Source organism: Balaenoptera physalus (genome assembly GCF_965194825.1).
Source record: "Balaenoptera physalus genome assembly, chromosome: 13".
NCBI classification, from domain to species: Eukaryota; Metazoa; Chordata; class Mammalia; order Artiodactyla; family Balaenopteridae; genus Balaenoptera; species Balaenoptera physalus.
Window position 1 is genome coordinate 27,276,211 of NC_138892.1, and position 21,185 is coordinate 27,297,395.

The 21,185-nt window shown below is 42.2% G+C and overlaps 1 protein-coding gene across 1 annotated transcript in view; it reads right to left on the reverse strand.

The window, feature by feature from the left end:
* Positions 1 to 20,232, reverse strand: part of CRADD (CARD and death domain containing adaptor protein) — a 190,441-nt gene extending 170,209 nt beyond the window's left edge. Inside the window, exons 1-2 of the mRNA XM_082419139.1 lie at positions 18,691 to 20,232; positions 17,135 to 17,438 (exon numbers count right to left, since the gene is read on the reverse strand). Of these exons, the coding sequence (XP_082275265.1) occupies positions 17,135 to 17,432 (298 nt within the window). The 5' untranslated portion in view covers positions 17,433 to 17,438; positions 18,691 to 20,232. The remainder of the gene's footprint in view (positions 1 to 17,134; positions 17,439 to 18,690) is intronic.
* Positions 20,233 to 21,185: the final 953 nt, after the last annotated feature.

Genomic DNA, 21,185 nt, shown 5'->3' on the forward strand with positions numbered 1-21,185 from the left:
CTATTTTCCGGCCCTTCGCACTCTTTATACGAAGAATGGGCAGACTTCATCTGTAAAGGCCCAGAGTAAATATTTTGTAGGCTTTGCGGGCCACAGGGTCTCTACTGCAGCTACTCAGCTTTGCTGGCACGGCGTGAAAGCAGCCACAGACAACAGATAAACAAACAAGCGCGGCTGCCTTCCAAGCAAACTTTATTTATAGACACTAAATCTGAATTTCATATAATTTTCACAGGTCATGAAATATTCTTCTTCTTTTGTTTCGTTTTTGTTTCAATTCTTTAAAAATAGAAAGACCATGCTTAGCTCACAGGCCATGCTACAACAAGTAGTAGACTGAATTTGGGTCACAAGGATTTGGCCATAGTTGCCAACCCCTGCTTTACAGCAAAGGTAGGTAGCAACGAAAAGTCAAAATGAGCTTAGAAACTGTTCAGCCTGTGTCTCAAAGGAGAAGGCCGCTGGAGAAGGAAAGAAGTAAGGAACAGAAGGCGAATGAAACAGGAAGAAGGGATGCCCGTGAGAAATTACAAGATTGTAGCCTGAGGGAGAGGAACCCAAGCAAAGGAGGTGACAGCTGGTGGGCGGGGGAGTACTTGGGGAGGGGAGAAAAGAAGAAAGAAGCAGGAGACCAAGACTCTAGGGCACTTGTGGGAAATGAAGGGGTAAAAGGGAAGTCAGCTAGTAACTAGCCCAGGGGATGGGCTATAGATTAAACTGTAAGAAAGCTGAACTGCAGATTAATGAAGGAGCCCAGAACTGAAGAACCAAGGCTACTTACTATGTGCACAAAACTATTCTCTTAGCAGGCAAGGAGAAGTCTCCTGTGATTTGTGCATGTTGGAGGGGGTGATTTTCATTTTGCTTTTACTTTGTACAGCGTTCCTAGGAATATCAGTTCAAAGGGGCCAATCCTGAAAGCCTCAAATCTTCGGTCTTTGAATTCCCCTCATCTTTAAAATGATTTGGCCCTGGGCAGAGCTGGGCTTCAAGGGTTCTGACTGCTGTACCCACTCCTATACTTAACCTGTACCTCCACAACTGGAGTTTTCAGCAATAAGGAAGTTAAGGAACACCACCCCCCATGTGAAAGTTCATTATTACAACAGTTACTAATAACGCTGATAAAATGGATTAATACCCAGACAGACAGTTCAGAACTTATGCTACACAGAGACCAGAACAAACTCTGTTTTAAGTTTGGTAAAATGAATGGCTGATGGCTGGTATTCAGCAAACACTAAATAGAAACCACTAAGAAATGCCAAAGAATCACTTTCATGGAGGGTCAGGAACTAAAGAGTTATTATCTGCTGCCTATCCAGGATGAGCTGAAAAATAAGATACAGTTTTTCAAAAAGCAATAATAGTGTTATGGGCTGAACGGCCTCTCCAAAATTCATATGTTGAAACCCTAACCCCTAATACCTAAGACTGTGATTGTACTTGGAGTCTTTACAGACGTAACTGAGTTAAAATGAGGCCATTAGGGTGGTCCTAATCCAACCTGCCTGGTATCCTGATAAGAGAGGAAAGGAGGACACACGGAGAGACACCGGGATACACACACAGGGGGATGACTATGTGAAGAGGCAGCAGGAGGGCAGTCATCTACAAGCCAAGGGGGCCTCAGAAAAAAACAAACCTGCTGACAATTTGATCTTGGACTTCCGGCCTGCAGAACTGTGAGAAAATAAATTTCTGTTGTTTAAGCCACATAGTCTGGGTATTTTATTATGGCAGCCCTAGCAAACTAATATAAATAGTTATGGTACTTAGAGATTAAGAGGAAAGTGAGGGGAGCAAATAAGGCTACTACAGATCACTCATTCAACCAACATTTATTGGTCCCACTAGGTATCTGGCAACATGTTAGGTTCTGAGTCTATAAGGTTGTAAAACTAAGTTCTTGCCCTCACCAAACTCATAGTATGCTTGAGGACAAACCTCTAACATAGTATGGATGTGCCATAACAGAAATATGCCCCAAGCCCTCTGGAAACACAGAAGAGGAGTTTCTCAGCTAGCCATGAAGGGGTGATGCAAAGCTTCAAGAAAGAGGTGATGTCTCGACTAAGTGCTTTAAAAAAATAAATAAATAAAATAACAATTAAAAAAGCCCACTTTGGGGACTTCTCTGGCTGTCCAGTGGTTAAAACTCCATGCTTCCACTGCAGGGGGCACGGGTTCAATCCCTGGTTGGGGAACTCAAAAAAAAAAAAAAAAAAGCCCATATATAGGAATATATTTTTGAATTGGAGAAAAATAAGTATCATTGAGGAGGAGGAAGTTTGATGTGTGAAATGAGGGGTCGTATTTTGGCCATGTTGAGCTAAGGTACCGAGGACTGGAGTGCAGCTATCTATTTGGGCTGGAGACAGTGATTTAGAAGCAGTTCTTACTGAAGTGGTCATCAAGCCATGAGTACAGATGAGCTTTGCCCAAGAAGAATGGTGCCAGTGAGAGGAGAAGAAGGATGTGATAGAACTCAGGAGAAGACAAGCATTTAAGAGGCAAGCAGACTAAGAAGAAGTTGAGAAATAGTAGATGCAGAGGCAGGAGGAAAAACACGACCAAGGAAGGAGGCAACATCAAGAATGAGAGAGTGGCCCCCAACGTCAGATGCTGCCAAGACAGCAAGTGGCAACCTGAAAAATGTTGATCGACTTAACTAAAGGTCACCGATGACCTCTGTGAAAACAGCTGTAAGGGGCAGAAGTCAAATGACTACAGCTGGAGAAGTGAATCACTGTGTTTACATGGGAGGAGGTTCATGAAAACCCATGGAAATAAAAGCTTCCTGAGTCATCTTCTGGGATGGATGATCGGGGAAGAATCAGACGATATGGACATAGTTGCAACAAAAATGGTGGAAGGATGAGGGTGGGAGGCTCTCACTCTGTCCTTCCAACACCTCTGAGAGCTACCTGAATACAGAGGGGAAAGGTAAGAAGTACAGCAAGGGAGAAGACGGCATTTACTGTGGGGTACCAGCTAACATTAAAATTACTACCTACATATACACATACGCTTTAGAAGGTGTGTTCATATCTCCTCTCATTTAACCTGAACAACTACTCTTGGAGAAGAGCAAGAGGCAGCTCTATTTTACACACAAAGGAATTATATTCAGAGAAAAAAATAATAATAATCCCCAAGGTCAAAGAGCAAACAAAAGGTAGAAGCAGGACTCCATCCTGAACCTAGACCCACATCTCCAAAAGCTTACCAAGCATTTTTGCTAAAGGAAATGCTATGTGGCCCTGGGCTGGGTCTCAGCTTCCTAATCTTTAAAATGGGAACAATAATATTATAGTATCTACTTCGCACTACTGACAAATGTAAAGCACCTAAAGGAGCTGGCTCACAATAAGTGCCCAATAACTGTGAGTCACTACTAGCTTAAATTCAACGAGCATCATCTGTACATCAACCATACCTCCTGTGTATCCGGTCTTGGTGAATTTCAGTAAGTGTCCAAACCAGAAACCTGGGCGTCATCCCAGAATCCTCCTTCTCCCTCAGCCCAGAGTCCAATCAGGTAACGAGTCCTTCCATCCAGTGCTTCTCAACCTTATTTTCATTATTGTCTCCCTAAGAAGACTTTTTAGACATTTTTTCCTAGTTGTATCCCTCCCATGGAATTTTACTAACTAACATTCAGCAAACATTAACTGAATGTGTAATACATGCCAGGCTCTGTTCTAAGTACTTTACATGTATCATCTCATTTATCTGGAGCACCTTGAGGGCAGGGATTATACCTTAATTTCTGTATACCTATTTAACTCCTGGCACATAGTATTCAATAAGTGCTGGCTGAAATCATGCAGGAAGCAAAGTTATGGTGTTTCTCATACCTGCTCTTTCTCTGACTTATCCAGCCCCTCCTACAATGGTTTATGGTATTACCCTGGTAATAAAGAGTGAGGGGCGTGGGATATGACTATTCTGCCAAAGGTTTTAACAGTTTCTTTGAAATATACTGATTTGTTTTAAAAAAAAAAAAGGTATTAGGAATGCTTTTCCAAGTGCAAGGGGGAAAAAATCTAATCTACAATTCAGAACACTAACATATTTACAAATCTAGTCAATTTGAAGGACATCAATATATCTTAACATGCCACAGGCAAAGGCTTAGTCACCTATAGCCCAACAGTTTGGGAAAAACAGTGAAGAAGAAAGATTTAGAAATGTAGTAGTATTTAAAAGCATACAAACAGGAGACTTTGAAAAAATCAGGTTATATAATAATCTAGTGAAACACTTTGAAATAGAATACTCACAGAAAGATAAACAGAAAAATACTTTAAAGGGCAGAGTGAAAAATACTACTCGTAGTTCCCTAAGAGTCATTGGAGAAGGTCATTTAAGTCCAGTGCTCCCACACCCACCCTTTGCTAATTGAAATAGCAACGAGCCTTAATAACAATGTGAAAAGACTACTTCAGGTTGATTCAGAAAGTTTCACTCTCTGAAGAAAAGTATATATTTTTACACACACACATATAATCTGAATTTTTTTCTTTATCTGGCATCACATGGATTTCAGTGTTAGTATCAATAATAACTTTCTCAAAATGACTAGAGTTCAGAGAAGAAAGAGCTTCTAAAACAAAATTTCCTGTGGTAAAAACCCAAATATTGCATTTCACTACTCATTTATTATAAACCATGGTTATCTCTGGGCAATAAGATTATGGGTGATTTCCATTTTCTTGATATCTTCCTAGAGCTTTTTTTTTAAACAACAAATACGTGTTGCTTTTATATTCGGAAGGAAAATCCATTTTCACTTTAAAAAACATTTTTTGTTAAACATTAACAACATCAAATAACATTTGTTATTAATTTACAAGTCACTTTCACACAGGGCAGCTAATTTCCCATTTATGATAAGAAATATACATATTTTAAACCACTATATCTGATAAGTACGGTAAGGCTCCAAAATGACTGACATACCCCCCAGGAAATGTGAGGTCTCTATCTCCTCCCTTTGAATCTGGGCTTTGGGACAGCTTAACTGAAAGAACACAGTGAAAGTCAACACTATGCCAGTATCCGGATCCAGGACTTAATAAACAAGCAGCTTCTACTTCCTGCCCTTTGAAACTCAGCCACCATACTGTGAGGAAACCCCAGCTACCTGCAGAAAGGCCTACGTGGAGAGAAACCGACAAGCAGCACCAATTTACCAGAAATGTGAGCAACCCACCTGGGAAATGGATCCTCCAGCCCCAGGTAAACCACCACAATAGGCACCGGGTGAAACAGAAATGAGCTGTCCCACCTGAGCCCTGGCCAAACTGCACATTCATGGGTAAAATACAGGACTGTTATTTTAAGCCATTAAGTTTTGGAGTAGCTTGTTACACAACAAAAGATAACCAGAATACCATATTATATCAATACTTAAGTACTTGCCTCTACTTTTCCCCAGTTGCAATTTAAACTCTTTGATGGGAATTCCCTGTCAGTCCAGTGGTTAGGCTTTAGCGCTTTCACTGCTGGGGCCCCCGGTTCGATTCCTGGTCAGGGAACTAAGATCCCACAAGCCGTGTGGCACAGCCAAAAAAAAAAACTAAACAAAAATTAAAATAAATAAACTCTTTGAGGGTACTACTCTGCCTTTACATTCATCTTTATAGTCATTCCTTCATTCATTCAATAAACATGTGAGGATTAACATGTATCTAGCACTATGCTAGATAGACTCTGCAAGTACAGAGATAAAAACAGCCTCTGCCTTAGAGAAGACTACACTCTTTTTGCAGGGAGGAACACAAAAAAATAGACAATGACAATCATAATCTCAAAGCCTTAGCACAACAGCCAGCAATGGTAGATAATAAATGTTGCCTAAGGAATGAATGAATGAATCAGCTTCTAAGAAGTACTTCGGGATTTACGTACTATCATCCTTTTACAGATGAGGTGCACCAATTAGCAATGTATTACTTCTTGCTAATACAATGTATTCACCCTCTTTGCCCTGCTTTGTGATACTGGGGCTGGACCCTGCAAACATTTCTCCTTTGTCAGGTGGTGCAGTGTTAGTTTTCATCAGTAGAGGGCACTAGAGGGATACTGCAAGGCCATTGCAGAGGAAGGGGCTTTTCATTCTGGCTTGGGATGCTTTATCCCCTCTGAAGTGTACTACTGCCAGTGGTGTTTGGGAAACAAAAGGCGCTCACTATCCAGGGAATTTCTCTACCACTCAGCAGTCTGCTCTCTGAGAATCAACTCTGCTCTACCCACATTCTCTAACAAGTTTCTCAACCCGGTGGGCTGCTCTTACAGACCAGCTCCAGCCTGGAACCTCTGGCTAGTTCCCTGGCCACCGGCAGGCTGCATACTCATGTGGCAGTCACTTCACCTCCAGTGAGGTCTGAACCACAGCCTTGGGAGCGGAGAGGGGCCTTGTGCAAGCTCGTAGTGCCTTCAACCTGTACTCTCTTCCAGCCCTAGAAAAAGTAGCTTCTTCCACTTGCTATTCCTGTATTCCTTGGAGACCTCTTTTACCTCTGTTAGTAGTTAACCACTGTTAACTTTTTACTAGTGTATAATTCTTTATATTAAATTTTCCTTATTCAAATTCCTATGTGGTTTTTGTCTCTAGAATGGATCGTGACAGACACATGAAAGAATAAAAAGGGCTCAAACAAATAGGAGAGGCCTGAAAAAAGCACATTTTCCCATGGCACCATCAAATGACTAATTGAGAATAAAAAGGAATTGAAAGGGAAGAGACAAGTTTAAAGACTCAACGAACAAAAACTGCCATGTCAATCTCTTTTAAAATCTTTGTCTAATCACATTTCTTAGAAAACATTTTTTATCCTCTTTGGTATTTCTTTTAATCTCCCATTTGGTAAACTGTATAAAAAACAAACAACAACAACAAAAAAGGCATGAAAATGTTGGCCACAGGTGAGACCCAAGGCAAAATGGGTCAGGAAATAAAGAAGCTGTGGCTAGCCCAGGTCAGGTAATCTAAGGCACATGACTCCAATCAGACCCAAGAACTGGAATTGCCTAGTGATCAATAAGACTGGAAGACCAGACTGTCAGTGTTCAAATCTCAGCTCTGCTACTATTGAGCTCTGCGACTTTGGGCGATTTATCTACTGACAGTAATAGTACCTACTTCAAAGATCTATGAGGATAAAGTGAGTTTATATATGTAAAGCCCTTAGGCTAGAACTCAATCCAAATTCTCCTTCTAACCTCCTCTCTACTTCAACATTCTCAATCCATTTTTTCCCCCCATTATCGTCTGATTTTGAAAAGGTTTCAGAAGACCTATCTTAATTCAAAAACTGTTCTCCTTTACTCTTCCTACCACCTCTGGCCTTCAACCTGGGCCTTGCTATATTAGGATGTAGAACATTCTCCTTCCTTAAAGGGCTACCAGTTCTTTCCAGGCCCACAAGTGTGGAACCTGTTAAATATAAAAAGAATGGGCATGATATAGTACAGCAGACATCTCTTAATCAGCTTTCACCTCTTCCTTTTGGAACTGTCCCTTCCCCACTCTAGGTGACTCTGGTGTCCTAAGGGAAGGGCTCATGACTCAGCCTAGGCCAACCAGACTCTGAACGTCGAGAGAAGACAAAGTGGAGGAACTGAGCTGGAGATGGTCATCAATGCCCAGAAATCCCCAGGGTTGCCTGACTCCTGCCTTTACCAAGCCCTGAAATTTTAGCAACTACTTCAAAGTTGTGAACTACCCAGTGCACGTTAGAGAAATTTCCACTTTTGCTTATGTTAGCAAGAGGTCTACTGGTTGAACCAAAGAGCCCACATACATGTTTGACTGACTTGCATCTCTTAGTTCCCTCATCTGTAAAGTCTCTGCGGTACCTTCCGGCTCTAACCTTCCCCAGTTCTAACAACAGGGCAAGTCCCAACAGACGTGCTCTGCTTGCTCTGTAATTCTCCATAACAACTGCACCACTACCACTCAGCCCCCATATACCTTATGGACAAATGGTGGGACCGAGAGATGCTTTAAGAGTCTTATATTTAGGTTATAAAACCATAAGCTCTCGTTTGCCACTTACTACATCTCAGCAGTTTTATTTTGGTAACAGTGTCGCCACCCTCTCTGCTGTGGTGCTGAGCATAAATAGAAGATGAACATTTCCAGGAATTGTCAACTTGGCGCTTCTCACAAGGAGTTAAGATTTCTTTTATAATGCTAACAAAACTAAAGCCTAAGACTAAAACCTGCCCCAAACTTCTTCTAGAAGTTACATTTCCTTCTCAATTAAAATTTACCGTTTGGAAAAGTACAATGTACTCTTTTTTCCCTCTGGGGGAAAAGTCCTCCGAAGAATCATATTCATATACTCCTTACTGCTCAAACTGAGGAACAAGTATAAACACAGCTGCCTATTAAAATTAAGTAAAGGCAAACATTCCTGCAGCTAGCTGCAACAGCAGCCTACAAGTCTGAACTATACCAAAAAAAGAGAACACCACCTTGCTAAATGTACAGTTAAACTCTGAGGCCACGCCACCAGAAAAGCTGGTTATTGGAACTGACGACTTTCCATAGCATGATTTAGGAGCTGGAAAAGTGGGACCTGATTCCAGGACCAGGAGAGCCAACACACCATTTCCTGATCACAGCCAAGAAGACTGAGTCTTTTTTTACTCTCAAGGTAGCAAGTGGGATGGAAGCAACCCAAGGGCCCTGTCCCTTGACCCCATATGGCCTCACATTAGACCCTACTCCTCCCCACCCCCCCCAAAAAAAGGATAAAATGAGAGATGGGGGAGAGAGAGAGAGACCAACCAGGAATTAGTCTTTGGACAGTAGGTGGGAAAGAGAAAGACATAAAAGACCCTATGGCTGCATGTCTGGGAGAGCCTGGAGTAGCGGGGGAGGAAAAAGTGGGGGCTGGTAAATAACAGGCTCTGAAGCAGCCACAGGTTATCAGAACTAGGGAGGAGAGAAAAGCAAATTTAGAGAAAGTGTCTTTACAAGACATGAATCAGCAGGCTTTGAAGTCAAAGTGCCTAGATTGCAAATTTGGCTTAACTACATTGTATGACCTTGAGCAAGTGACTTAACATCTCTGTGCAATGAGGGTAATAATACCTTCTACCTCATTAAGTTACTGTCAGGATTGAATTAATAAATGCAAAGGACCTGGAACAGTGCCTGGCACATGGTAAATTAAGCTGCTGACAAATACTATGATTATTATTTCACTGGTATTATTTGAGGTTCTTGGTGAGACACAGAAAAGATTAAAATTCATATTTAACTGTAAACAGAAACTGTGGGCAGATTGTCTGACCAACCCACAGATGGACAGACTAAGCCAGTCCCAGTCTTCCCGACTGGCCATTCGTGTCTCTCCTCCTCTCATCCATCCTCAAGCCATCTTCAGCTCCCTCTGTAGCTGAGAGCAGCACCCAACTCACTCTCCTCCAGCAGGTTCTGTCTCCATTTGGACACAGCTTGATCTACAGGGCACAAAGTATTGTGGATGGTCTGTAATTACCAAACAACATGAATAGACAATGAATGGAATTCCCCCAAATCCAAATTCACCAGATAGTTCAAAACCCTCTCTTCAGTTTTGTTCTATAAACACGTAGCCTGTGAACCCCATGGAGCACTAATGGAGTTCAATGTTGGTAGTAGAGTCACACCTGCATGGGGTCTGAGATGCTAGAACATTCTTAAGCAACAATGTTCAGGGAATTCAAAGAATTAAAAACAATGGTGAGCACACATTTAAAACAAAGCTATCTACCCTTCTACATCTCCATTCCTAGCTCCCTCCCACCTTCCCCCACCTGAAAACAAGAGCAACTCTTCAAGCAAGCACACAGCTTTGGGAGGCCCATACCCACGGAGCAATAAGTGAGAAAGGAGCTATGTGCCCAATCTGCTGGTCGGATCTCAAGGTTCTCAATCCTGGCTGCACTTCAAAATTAACCTAGGAAGGTGTCTGTGCCTGTGTATGCGTGTTTGTGTCTTTAATACCACTGCCCAGACCCCACCTCCACAGATTTTGGCATGAACTGGCCTGGGGTGAAGCCTGAGGATCATTAGGCTTTTTTTAAAAGCCAGAGTTAAACAACACTGAGCTAAAGCAACCCTGAGGGTCAGTAGGGTGACTGATGTAGCCAAGCGACCCATACATCCACAGGAGGGAGAAAAAAACGTCACAGTGAGAATTTCTAAAAGGAAAGAACATTAAATCCATTTTTTAGAGTGATATGGAGGCATCCCTGCTGAGGAGAGACCTGTCACACGGTTTGCTATTCCTAGAAAGAGCTGCCGTTTGCTGCCAACAGATGCATTATTTCATCAGTCCCATAAATACTTGATAAAAGTCTTCCGCCCTTTCTGTATGTCAGCCTTGCAGAAGGGGGTGGGGGGTGGGGGTGAGGGGTGGAGTCTTCTGACAAAATGCAGCACTGAACCATCAAAATTTCCTTTTAAATGATTAAAATTGGCACTGATAAAATATATTAGTAAAATCTCATCCCAGTATACCTCTAAAAGCCCTTGAAATTTTCCTCTTAAAATGAAGAAAAAAGCATTAGTACAATTTTATTAAAGGCTAATTTCAATGATTAACACTACAGCATAATACAATTCCATTTCAAACCCAGCAGGGAGCCAAGACTGCATAGCAGAAGTCTTAAATCCAGAGTCGGGAGGCCTGGGTTCCAGTCCTGGCAATAAATTACATTAACTAGCTGTGTGATCACGGGCAAGTTGTCTTAATCTCTCTAGCACGCCGTTTTCTCAGAGAAAAATTAGATGATCTGCGACCATCACCCTCCCAGTCTTCAAGTCTGGAATACTGGGGTGTGTCTCCATTTTGCCTACTTGTTACGTCAGCAAAGCGAATGCATTTACAACTTAGACAACTTATAATTAAGTCATTCTGGCAATTCTGCTAATCAATTTAACCAGTTCCCAGCCACTGTGCGTCCACTGAATAAGCAAAACAGTGAAGTACCTTGAATATGGTGTTATCGTCCATTTGAACTAGAGCCAGAGCCTTCCTGCCCCAACTACGCCAGCCACACGATGCTTCCTGCCCCAAACTCCTGTCGCTCTTTTCAAATGAGAAAATACATGAAACGCATCTTCACGCTTTTTGTCATATTGTCATACCATTATTGTTTTCTTAGTATTTTTCTTTATGTTGACTCACTTTTACTTAAATACAATGTATTTTAAAGTAAACAGAAAACAGTTTTACTTGCCATAATGTCAGGAAACCATTAAATTGATACAAGGGGAAAAAACAAGCAAAACAACTAAACTGTAACTAAATACTGTTGTCTACAGAAGGCTTTAAGCATCAGGAGCTTTTGCTGTCTGTTAGGAAGAAAAATTGGCAAGTGTCAAGAGATGTTACAGAAATACTTGTACCAAATGGAGGTTTTCACTTGGATGTTATCAGGATTGAAACAGAAAGAAAAAGGAAATAGCTCTTTCACCTTGTGATCTAATCCCATGTCCACATATCATCTAAAATCATTTTAAGAGCCACCCAAGATCATGGCTGTGCACACATCTCACATTCTGGGAAACAAAAGGACAAACAGTCGAGACTGGGCCTTCGCGACTGGCAATATGACGTAGCATCTCTCTGGGAGAAAGGTTGTTCTCCCAGAAGGGCCTGGGCTCTAGCCACCCTGTCACTGGGGCTCCACTTGAGTTCCTTTGCACTTGTGGTCCCCTCTATCTGAAAGCTCTTCCTCCAGGTATCCACTCTATTGAAGAATTCAGGTCTCTGCTCAACATCCTCTCATCAGAGAAGCTTTCTCTGACCACCCCACATACTATGGAAAGTCCTTCCTCAACACTACGCACGCACTGTTCTTCTTCAAAGCACTCTCACCACCTGATGTATTATTTATTCACTTGCTTGTTGTCGGTCCCCATCAGACTACAGAATACAGTGAGCTCTAGAAGAGCAGGCGCTTTGTTTACTACAATATACCCAGCACCCAGTGTCTGGCACATGGTCAAGACTAATATCTGTTGAATAAATGAACGAATCTTCTTCTCAGCTGATCTGGTGATATTCATGTATCTTTATCACCTAGTGCCTGGCATCTAGTTGGTCCTCAAGAAGTATATGATAATCATATTGGGGACACATAGAAACCTGGGCTCTCTGTAGAATCTGCCCTTAGCACAAGGAGGGGTCTTGCTCTGAACGCTGACCCACCATCCCCTCTCTAGGACACAGGATGCCACAGAGTGAACACTACTCAGCCACAGTGGAAATGCCTGGACAGACCACAAGCCTGATGAACTAAGATCAACACTGAAACTACCATACCCAGAGTAGGTATGAATTCATGGTATGATTAAAAAATCCCAGGCTAGAAATCTCTCTAATAAACCTATTACAATACCTAAAGTAAAAACCTCATTGCTTTTTTATTGCTCAGTAACTTTATTGCTCAGTAACTTCAGATGTATCCAAGTAGACATCTGACAACCAGAGTGTATCTCGAAACAGTGGCTGACGTAGCTCTACGTGGTCACACAAGGCCAGCTCCAAAAGGGACAGGCTGAGCCCTGGACCCTCTGGGCAGAGGGGAAACAGGCCAGCCCTGCATCCTGCTCCAGTGAGGGCAGCCACAGAGTCCAGGGCACAGGGTCCATGGCGAGGACCAGCTCAAGCTCAGGCAAGGTTACAACAAATGTCAGCCCCAGGACAGCTACTCCAGCAGGCCACAGAGTTGAGGCATCTGATGCTAAAACAGGAGTCACTGAGCTGCATTATAAGATATTTATCTTTCATCCTTGCTAGTGGCTAAGAGAATATAAAGCAGAAATTTAGCCTAGGAAGAAAGAAAAAACAAAAACTCCCAAGCCTAAAAAAGACTGGGGTTAAAGGAAGGGTTGCCAGGCTGACTGTTAAGTGGGAATCATGGCAGAGACCCAACCCCACAGCCAGGGCCAACATGGTAGAACAGGGAGTCCTTGGGCCCAGAAGTCACTCCCACCATGACCTAAGGCTAAGTCCTACCAGCTGGTGAGACCGGGGCTGCTGACAAACCTCCTTTCCAGATCCAGATTAGCTCAGGCACCAGAGCAAGCTTGTCAGCCTAGACAGGGCCCATGAGTAGCGGGAAGCCAGGCAGGAAGACACATGCTGCCTTCACCCAGATTCAGCACTATCCTCATCCCCTAAGCGACCTGCCAGGAGCCCAGGGAGGATTTCCAGCTAATCTAGTGTCTACTACGTGACCTTGGCCAGTAGGGGACATACCGTGAAGTGTGCCTTCCATGGTGCCAAGCGGGATTAAGTCATTTTATTGCCAGAGTTCCTCTTTTAAAATATAAGAGTCTTGGGCTTCCCTGGTGGGGCAGTGGTTAAGAATCCGCCTGCCAGGGCAGGGGACATGGGTTCGAGCCCTGGTCCCGGAAGATCCCACATGCTGCGGAGCAACTAAGCCCGTGTGCCACAACTACTGAGCCTGAGCTCTAGAGCCCGCGAGCCACAACTACTGAAGCCCACACACCTAGAGCCTGTGTTTGGCAACAAGAGAAGCCACCGCGACGAGAACCCTGTGCACCGCAACGAAGAGTAGCCCCCGCTCGCTGCAAGTAGAGAAAGCCCGCGCGCAGCAACAAAGACCCAACACAGCCAAAAATAAATAAATAAAATAAATTTATAAAAAAAGATAAAAAAATAATAAAATATAAGAGTCTTTATAAGGTGAGAAAAACACGAAATCAATTATCCATTAACAGCTTGGTCTTTTTTTTTTTTTTTTTTTTTTTAGTAGGGATAGGGATACCAGTCATCTAGGCACATTGAGAGAATCAAAGGTTAAACTTTTTTTTTTTTTTTTAATGTTTTGGGATTTCCTGGGGGCATGGTTTAGAAGAATAGAGAGAATCAAGATACAACTTGATTCTTCTCTAAAAAATGACACCCAGGGACTTCCCTGGCAGTCCAGTGGTTAAGACTCAGGGCTTCCACTGCAGGGGGCATGGGTTCTATCCCTGGTGGGGAAACTAAGATCCCACACGCCACGTGGCACAGCCAAGAATAAAATAAAATAAAATGGCTAGGTGTCTATTAAAAAAATAAAGTAAAAATTAAAAATAAATAAATAAAATAAAATAAAAAATGACACCCAGAATATAAATTAAAAGCAACTAACCGGGATCAATCACCAAATAAGGCCTCTGAAGTAGCTCAAAGTTTACAAGTGAAACACAAAAATTAACCAAACAAACAAAAGGAAAACCAAGAATCTCTGAAAAGACCAAAACAAGAAAACTTTTTATAATATAACATCAGTTCATTCAGATCAATCAGGACAGACCTCTCGGCCAAAGAGAAAGCCATTCCTCCCCATTCGTTTTCAAAGCCTCCCAAGAGAAGACCACCAAACCTGTACAAATTAATTAATAACTGCAACTGAAATGAGTAAAAAGTCAGAAGACGTTATTGTATACACACACATATATAAGCACCACATTTTCCTACATTCTAATTCTTCAAAGTTCAAACATGCCTTTACAAAAATTTAAATGGCCTATTTAAAACCTTGTTAAAATTACTCCATTACGACACTGGAGAAGCACTGGGGTCCTGGAAAATAGGCCCCTGGGTCCATTCGCATTTTTTACATTAAAACTGAAGGCATTTCAAGTCTAATATACTCTTTCCAGGATTTAAAAAAAAAAAATAGGTTTCCAATTAATTAAGTCCTAATTTAATTTTATAATTAAAATACAGCCATCAAGTTAATTTAACACTTAAAGTTTAAGGTCTCAAATAAAGAAAGCTGTTAACTAACAACTCCTTTAAAATATACCATTTCCTCCACGCCTTACGTATATAGATATTGCTGAAACTTATGGTGTAGTGAATTTTCCATAACATATGTGGATTTTAAAAGTGAGTTTTATGAGATGGAAAATTACAAAGTGAAGAAGGAGATGATAAACTCCAAATTCAGGGTTTACTGGTGAGTGGAGGCTGGGGATGAGCTGGGATTGAGAGGAGTACCCAGGGGTCCTCAAAGGCCATGTGATTTTCTTTTAACTGAGTGATGGGGAGACAGGTGTTCACTGTACCATTGTTCTTCACACCTTACTTACATTTTGTAATCTTACTTAAAATATTCAATAATTAACAAAAGCTATTTAAAAAATGAGATTGTGCAATTGCCACTGTGGAAAGTATACAGAACGCTATGTAAACAAACTCTCTCTTCAGGATATTTTTTTCAGTAGCAGTGTTACTCAACAAGAAGTAAAACAATTAAGAGGACTTCATTCGTGCAGTAGCCAACCTATGGTTCCATTTGACCACTTCCACAGAATTAACGTATTAACATTATTTTTCCAAACTTCAACACAGATACACTCAATTTTTTCCCGCTCCACGATGTTTCATACCGCTCACTTAAAAATATATATGTATATTTTTTTTTCTTCAACATCGTTGTAACTTTCACCGTTTGGTAAAAATAATTTTAATTTTTCTTGTTCTTTGAATGAATCAGAAGAAATGAAAATGGGGTCACACCTCTTTGAAAAACATACAATGGTACTATTTACAACACCTACAATGATTGTAAAATTAAATTAAGTATTTCAGTAGTAACAGGCTTTCAGTTTGCCTGTTTTGTTGTTTCCAACTATGTGTTGCCCAGAGGAACCTCTACGTCAAATACCATGAAAAGATATTGGACACCCTAATATTTCTTTTAACATCTCCCCACTTCTATGTTATATATTCTGCTTTCAGTCAAGTGGTAGAAACATTTTACCTTCTTCAGTTTGGCTTTGTTCACACACCTGGAGTATTTTATTTTGTAAGAATAATCCAACCTGAAAATTCCTGTGGTCCTCAAAGGCCAGCTTTTTTCAGTATTTCAAAAAGCCTGAAACATACATTTACCTGTAATTTGGCCATGCAAGGAAACGAAAATATTTTTGCTTTTTCCACTGGGATTTTACCAGGCCTTCCTAAGTCAACCAGTTATCTCATGTTGATCAAATATTCAGACATATGTCATTAATAAAAATATTAGAAGAATTAGTCATGATTACTTAATACATGTGGTCTGGAAAATCATTCAAAATATGAGGTCCATGGGGCAAAAATAATAAAAGTAGTCTCTTTATTACCGGCATTTGTTTTTTTACTAGTTATATTGGTATTTGAAAAACAGCAACAACAAATTCTGGGGACCCCTGAGTTGGGGTAGTTCTAACTATCACTGCTATAAAAAACTGAGAATGTCAATTTCCTAACTCTTAAAAATTTACAAGTCAACTTTCTTTTTTCCTTCTTTTTTTTTTGCCAGTTCAGTTCCCTGCTCCTCAATCTCTGTAAAAAGTAGACATCATGGGAGGTGTTGAGAGGGAACAAGTGTTTCATATCACATCTTCTGCCTGCTACAAGCCAGGCTGATAGCACTAGGACTGTTTCTCTTTTCCATAGCTTCCAACGTTCCTTAAAATCAAAATGAGACACCCCCCCCCCAAAAAAAAAACTACTGTCCTTATAAAATTAAATACTCCAGGTGTCTGAACAAAGCCAAACTAAAAAGGATGACTTTAAATCAACAGTCTTTAAAAACAAACTAAGCCAGCCTTCCAAATAATCCCCTTTGGCCATGCAGGACAGCCCAGGGAACAGGTGCAAGGCGTGCCTTCCTAGAGGCTGTCCCCTTCTTCATGAGTCTGACCTTTTCCAGCCGGCCGCGCTGGCACCCCACGAATCAGTTATCAGGAAGCCTAAAGCCTGCTTTCCCATCTGCACTTTCCAAATGGCTCCCAGTGCCAAGGGCTGAGATATGACCTGGCTCTCAGATGAGAACATGCCTCCCAAGTGACTTGCCAACTTTCCCTGGAAGCATTTCTAAATGTATCCTCTGAGCTCCCTCCTCACCCTCTCAATCATGGTCCATTCCTGCCTCCTTCCCTGCACTTCCTAACTCCACCTCCTCATCCAGTCCCTCCAGCACCACATGCCTTCAAACCAAACTCCTTTCCCACTTTCAGGACCCGCCAACCCCCACCCAGCCTAAAACCCCAACTTCAGATCCAAAGGGCACAGTTCCAACAATCTTGGAGGTGGTCTGGAGTGATCTTTTTGAGGCCTACCTGCAGGCAGCTCAACCATGGCTTCTTCTCTTGCCTTCTCCAGTTTCTCCCTTACCCAGGGGAATTCCTGCAGGGAATCTAGAAAGGCATCGAATGCTTTAGGACCCCTGGTAGGTAGGATATCCAGCAGCAGCATTGTTTTCCGGAGGCCTGTGGCTTGAGCTTTAATTTCTTGAACATGGCTTTCCGTCAAGACCCCTTCCTGGTAAAGATACTGGAGGACCAGTCCCTCCACCAGTACCTCTGCACCCAGCTCGAGGCGAAGGGAGCGAAGCACTTGCTTGTCTCTAGCCTCCATCTCCCCCTGGAAAGAGACAAAATGGTAGCTCAGATCACAGGAAGCCTGATGAGCCCCTAAAGATAGCGTCTTACAGTGCAAGCTCCTTAAGGTTACGGACATCTTTGAACCCTAGCAGAACGCCAGGCCACGGTGTTTAATACACGGCTGTTAAGCCAAGCTGAATTAATTTCGAATGCTTCAGAACATGATGAACAGCACTGAACATGAATCACCTTCTCTGCTTTTACTTTCCACACAATGGGGTCCTAGCTCCATTCCTTGTTCCATAAAGAGATTTGGGGAAAAGTGGATTAGAGAACGTGCTTAAAAAGCAACTTTTATCTGAGGATTACAGAGGAGCACTTCATTCTAACATACTTGAGAAGAAATAGTGCTTTTACTTTAACATTGCGTTCATCAGAGATACCCCACCACCGCAGAAACCGCCAATATGCATACAAGTGCCCTTGAGACCGCGGGCATCTGCAGAACCTGATCATCAATGGAAGTGGGGGAAATAAACCGGCAGGTACCAGTAAGTTTAACGATCTTTTTCCCTAAGAGAAAAGGCCTATACACCATTGCCTTCAAGGAAAACATTAGGCGTTCATGCCCAGTCTACAGTAAATCTTATATATAGTCACAGACTCCAGCCCTTCTCTGGAAGAATTTCCAATCTCCATCACAACACTGTCATGGCCACACATGCATGAGACATTTGATGTTGTGGGTTTTTTTTTTTTCCTTTAAAAGATTTTTTTTTAATGTCCACACGCCACTGAAGGCTTGTTTCCAAGACCACTGCACCAGTGAGCAGAGGGACGGCTACGAGGGGACGTAAGTGGCGGGGAGGGGAGACGGGGGGCGGCAAATGGGGCTTTATGACACGCACAGAAAGTAGAGCTACAGCGGGCGACCCCGAGAGGCGGCAGGTGAGCAGGGAGATGTGCCCTTTGGGCTGTCCCCGCCCATGTGGAACTTTTTATTTCCCGCCTCGCCCGCTGAAGCCCTGTGGCATTACAAACGGAAAGAACTATGAAAGATTTTCGGGGCCACCTGACCCGCTATAAAGGGGGTGCTGGGAATGACGTACAGAGCAGACCGAGGGGAGAGCAGGGCCCCGAGCACCTCCACCGCCACCCCAACCCGAGCGGCTCGGGAACGCCGCGAGCAAGTTAGCGGGCGGGGGAGCCACGCAGGGCCCAGGCCGCAGACGCCACGGCGCGGGGCCTTCGAGAAAAGATGCATACGGGGGTTCTGGTATCCTGTTACTTACGTCTGCAAACACGTATCTTAAGGAAAAAAAAAAAAAAAAAAAAACTGCAACCGGAATCCAAAGTATCAGGGAACCTGCACCGTAAGCACCATTTTTGTTGAAGGCAAAAGCCCTGAACAGGAAGTATTGTCACCATCTTTGTTAAGGGCAAACACAGGAAGTGCTGTGGCCATTTTTATTGGTGGCCCAGATATCAGGATGAAGCCCTTTCCGCCATGTTTGCTGTGGGTAGAGAGTATAACCACCTGGAGATGGAAAATAGCATCATTTAGGGAGTTATTTAAGGAAAGGAGTAATTGGATAATTGCATTTTAACACATGAACTCCACCAGGGACTTGCACCCAATTGACATAATAGTCGGGTCTCAAAAGTCACCTTATCAGGGAAGCCTTCCATGACCACTTGTATTTAAAACTGCAGTGCCCACCACCACGCTATTTAAACTCGCAACATTCACCTCCTGCACTCCCCATCCCCTTTTCCAGCTTTATTTTTACCTGAAGGACATATCACTTACTAAAACGTTTACCTAATTATTTGTTTATCATCTGTTTTCCCCCCACTAAAATGCAAGGTCATTCCTTTATATCACAGGGGTCCTTCCCAAAAAAAGTGTACAAATCAATCAGTCAGGATTCAGCTACAGCAATCAACCAGCTATTCTGCACAGATAGGGATTTGTCATGAGGAATTAGGGACATTAGCAGTAAGGGTGTCTGGGGCATGTAGTTTGGAGTTGGAAGGCAAGACAAATGCCTGCTCCAAATATATATAGAGAAAAGAATGTCAAATTGAGGGTCCTTACTCAGATTCCTTTATGAAATGAGGCAATCAATAAATACATTCATTAACTCACTTTTAAGTCAATTGGGTGACATACACAGAAAGTTGTACACCTGCTAAAAGTGGTTGACAGTAACAGAAGAAAACCTCAAAAATCATTATTTCTGTAGAGGTTTTTCACAACCAACACTTCTAGTGGAAGATGAAAATATCATTGTAAGCAAATCAATGGAAAGCACTTCTGTTTTGAGCACTTCCTCAAAACATTCTAACTTTTGTAACAAGTTTAAAGGGTTACTATACCAATATAGCATTTTACTATGCCAGTGACAATATTTTTACATTGGGTGGCAAGTATTATTATTATTATCATTAGCATTTTACACATTCCACAAGTGAGGACCGTGGAATCAAAGTGGCCAAGTGTCTTAGCCAAAATCTCACAGCTAATATATAGCAAAACCTGAATTATAACCAGGTCCCTCTGATTTCATGCTCTCTCCAATACACGGTACACGACACACCCCTGTATGGTGAAGTGTCTACTATTCTAATGACAGCCAAAATATTAGTGAATCATTCTGGTACCACCTCCTACTCTTGATACTCTTGACTTCCAGGTACTCTCTTCACTCTCACCGTCTTCTTTCACTCTGGAATTGCTGTCCTTTCCTGGGCAAGATTCTCCTTCTGTTGGTGGACAGGTGTTAGCAATATTCTGTCTTCATCCGGATAAAGTACAGACTTCTTGCGATAATGTCAATAGCTGAGGTTACTGACTTTGGGGGAAGAAAAAAAAAGGATTTTTTCTGACTGTAAACTTTGATAACTTTCAAACAAATAGCAAAGTTGAAACAAATAACACCAAAAACACCATATAAAACTACCTATTTTAAAAATGCTTCTTAATGACTCGTTGTATTTGGAAAGGCTTGAGATGTCCTAGGAAAGAGAAGGAGACATTGCTGATGATGTCCAGGAGGAGGTGGTAAGCCAACAGTGGGTTCCATGAGAGCTCACAGAAGAGAAGAGAGTGAGAGAGGCATGAGAAGAGTCAGTGCAGGAGCTGAGGCTCATGGAGTTCTTATGGTGAAGAACCTGAGAGGCTGGCTATTAAGGGTCTCACCTAAAACCATAAGGTGAAGCCCTTGACCATCAAATTCCCCTTTCGGAAAATTGAGGTAAGCATCCATGCTGCCTCCTAAGTGACTAGGCTGGCTCTCTGATTGGCTAGCCAGCTGCTATCAATCAGCCTGTTGGAGGAACACCACCCCACCCTAGCATATAATGATAGTCTGAGTAGCACGCCAAAGGTTCAGCTTCACTTTTATAAATATCCAAGGCCAGCAGGTCCTGAAGGAATCAAACACAGATGAGAATCACTAACACAGGTGGTTGCTCCTCCACTCCATCTGGTCCCTCTCCATAGGCTGGAATTATGCCCCCACCGAGGATTAAGCACCTGTTACTCAGTGGTAACAAATCTATTTTCAGGAAGGACAGATATTTTCCTTTTTCTCTGTCCCCTACGTGCTCTCTTGTGTCAAGATATACCCATTGTGAGTTTGCCAAAGAGTCAAAAAGAACAAGTGTTGTATTTTCTTTCATTTGGGTCTTTGGTTTGGCAACCTCCAAAACAAAAATCAAAGGAGTTGGACATTTTTGGTTCTTCTTGTTTCATAGATGTGGAAATTAAGCCATGGAGAAAAAC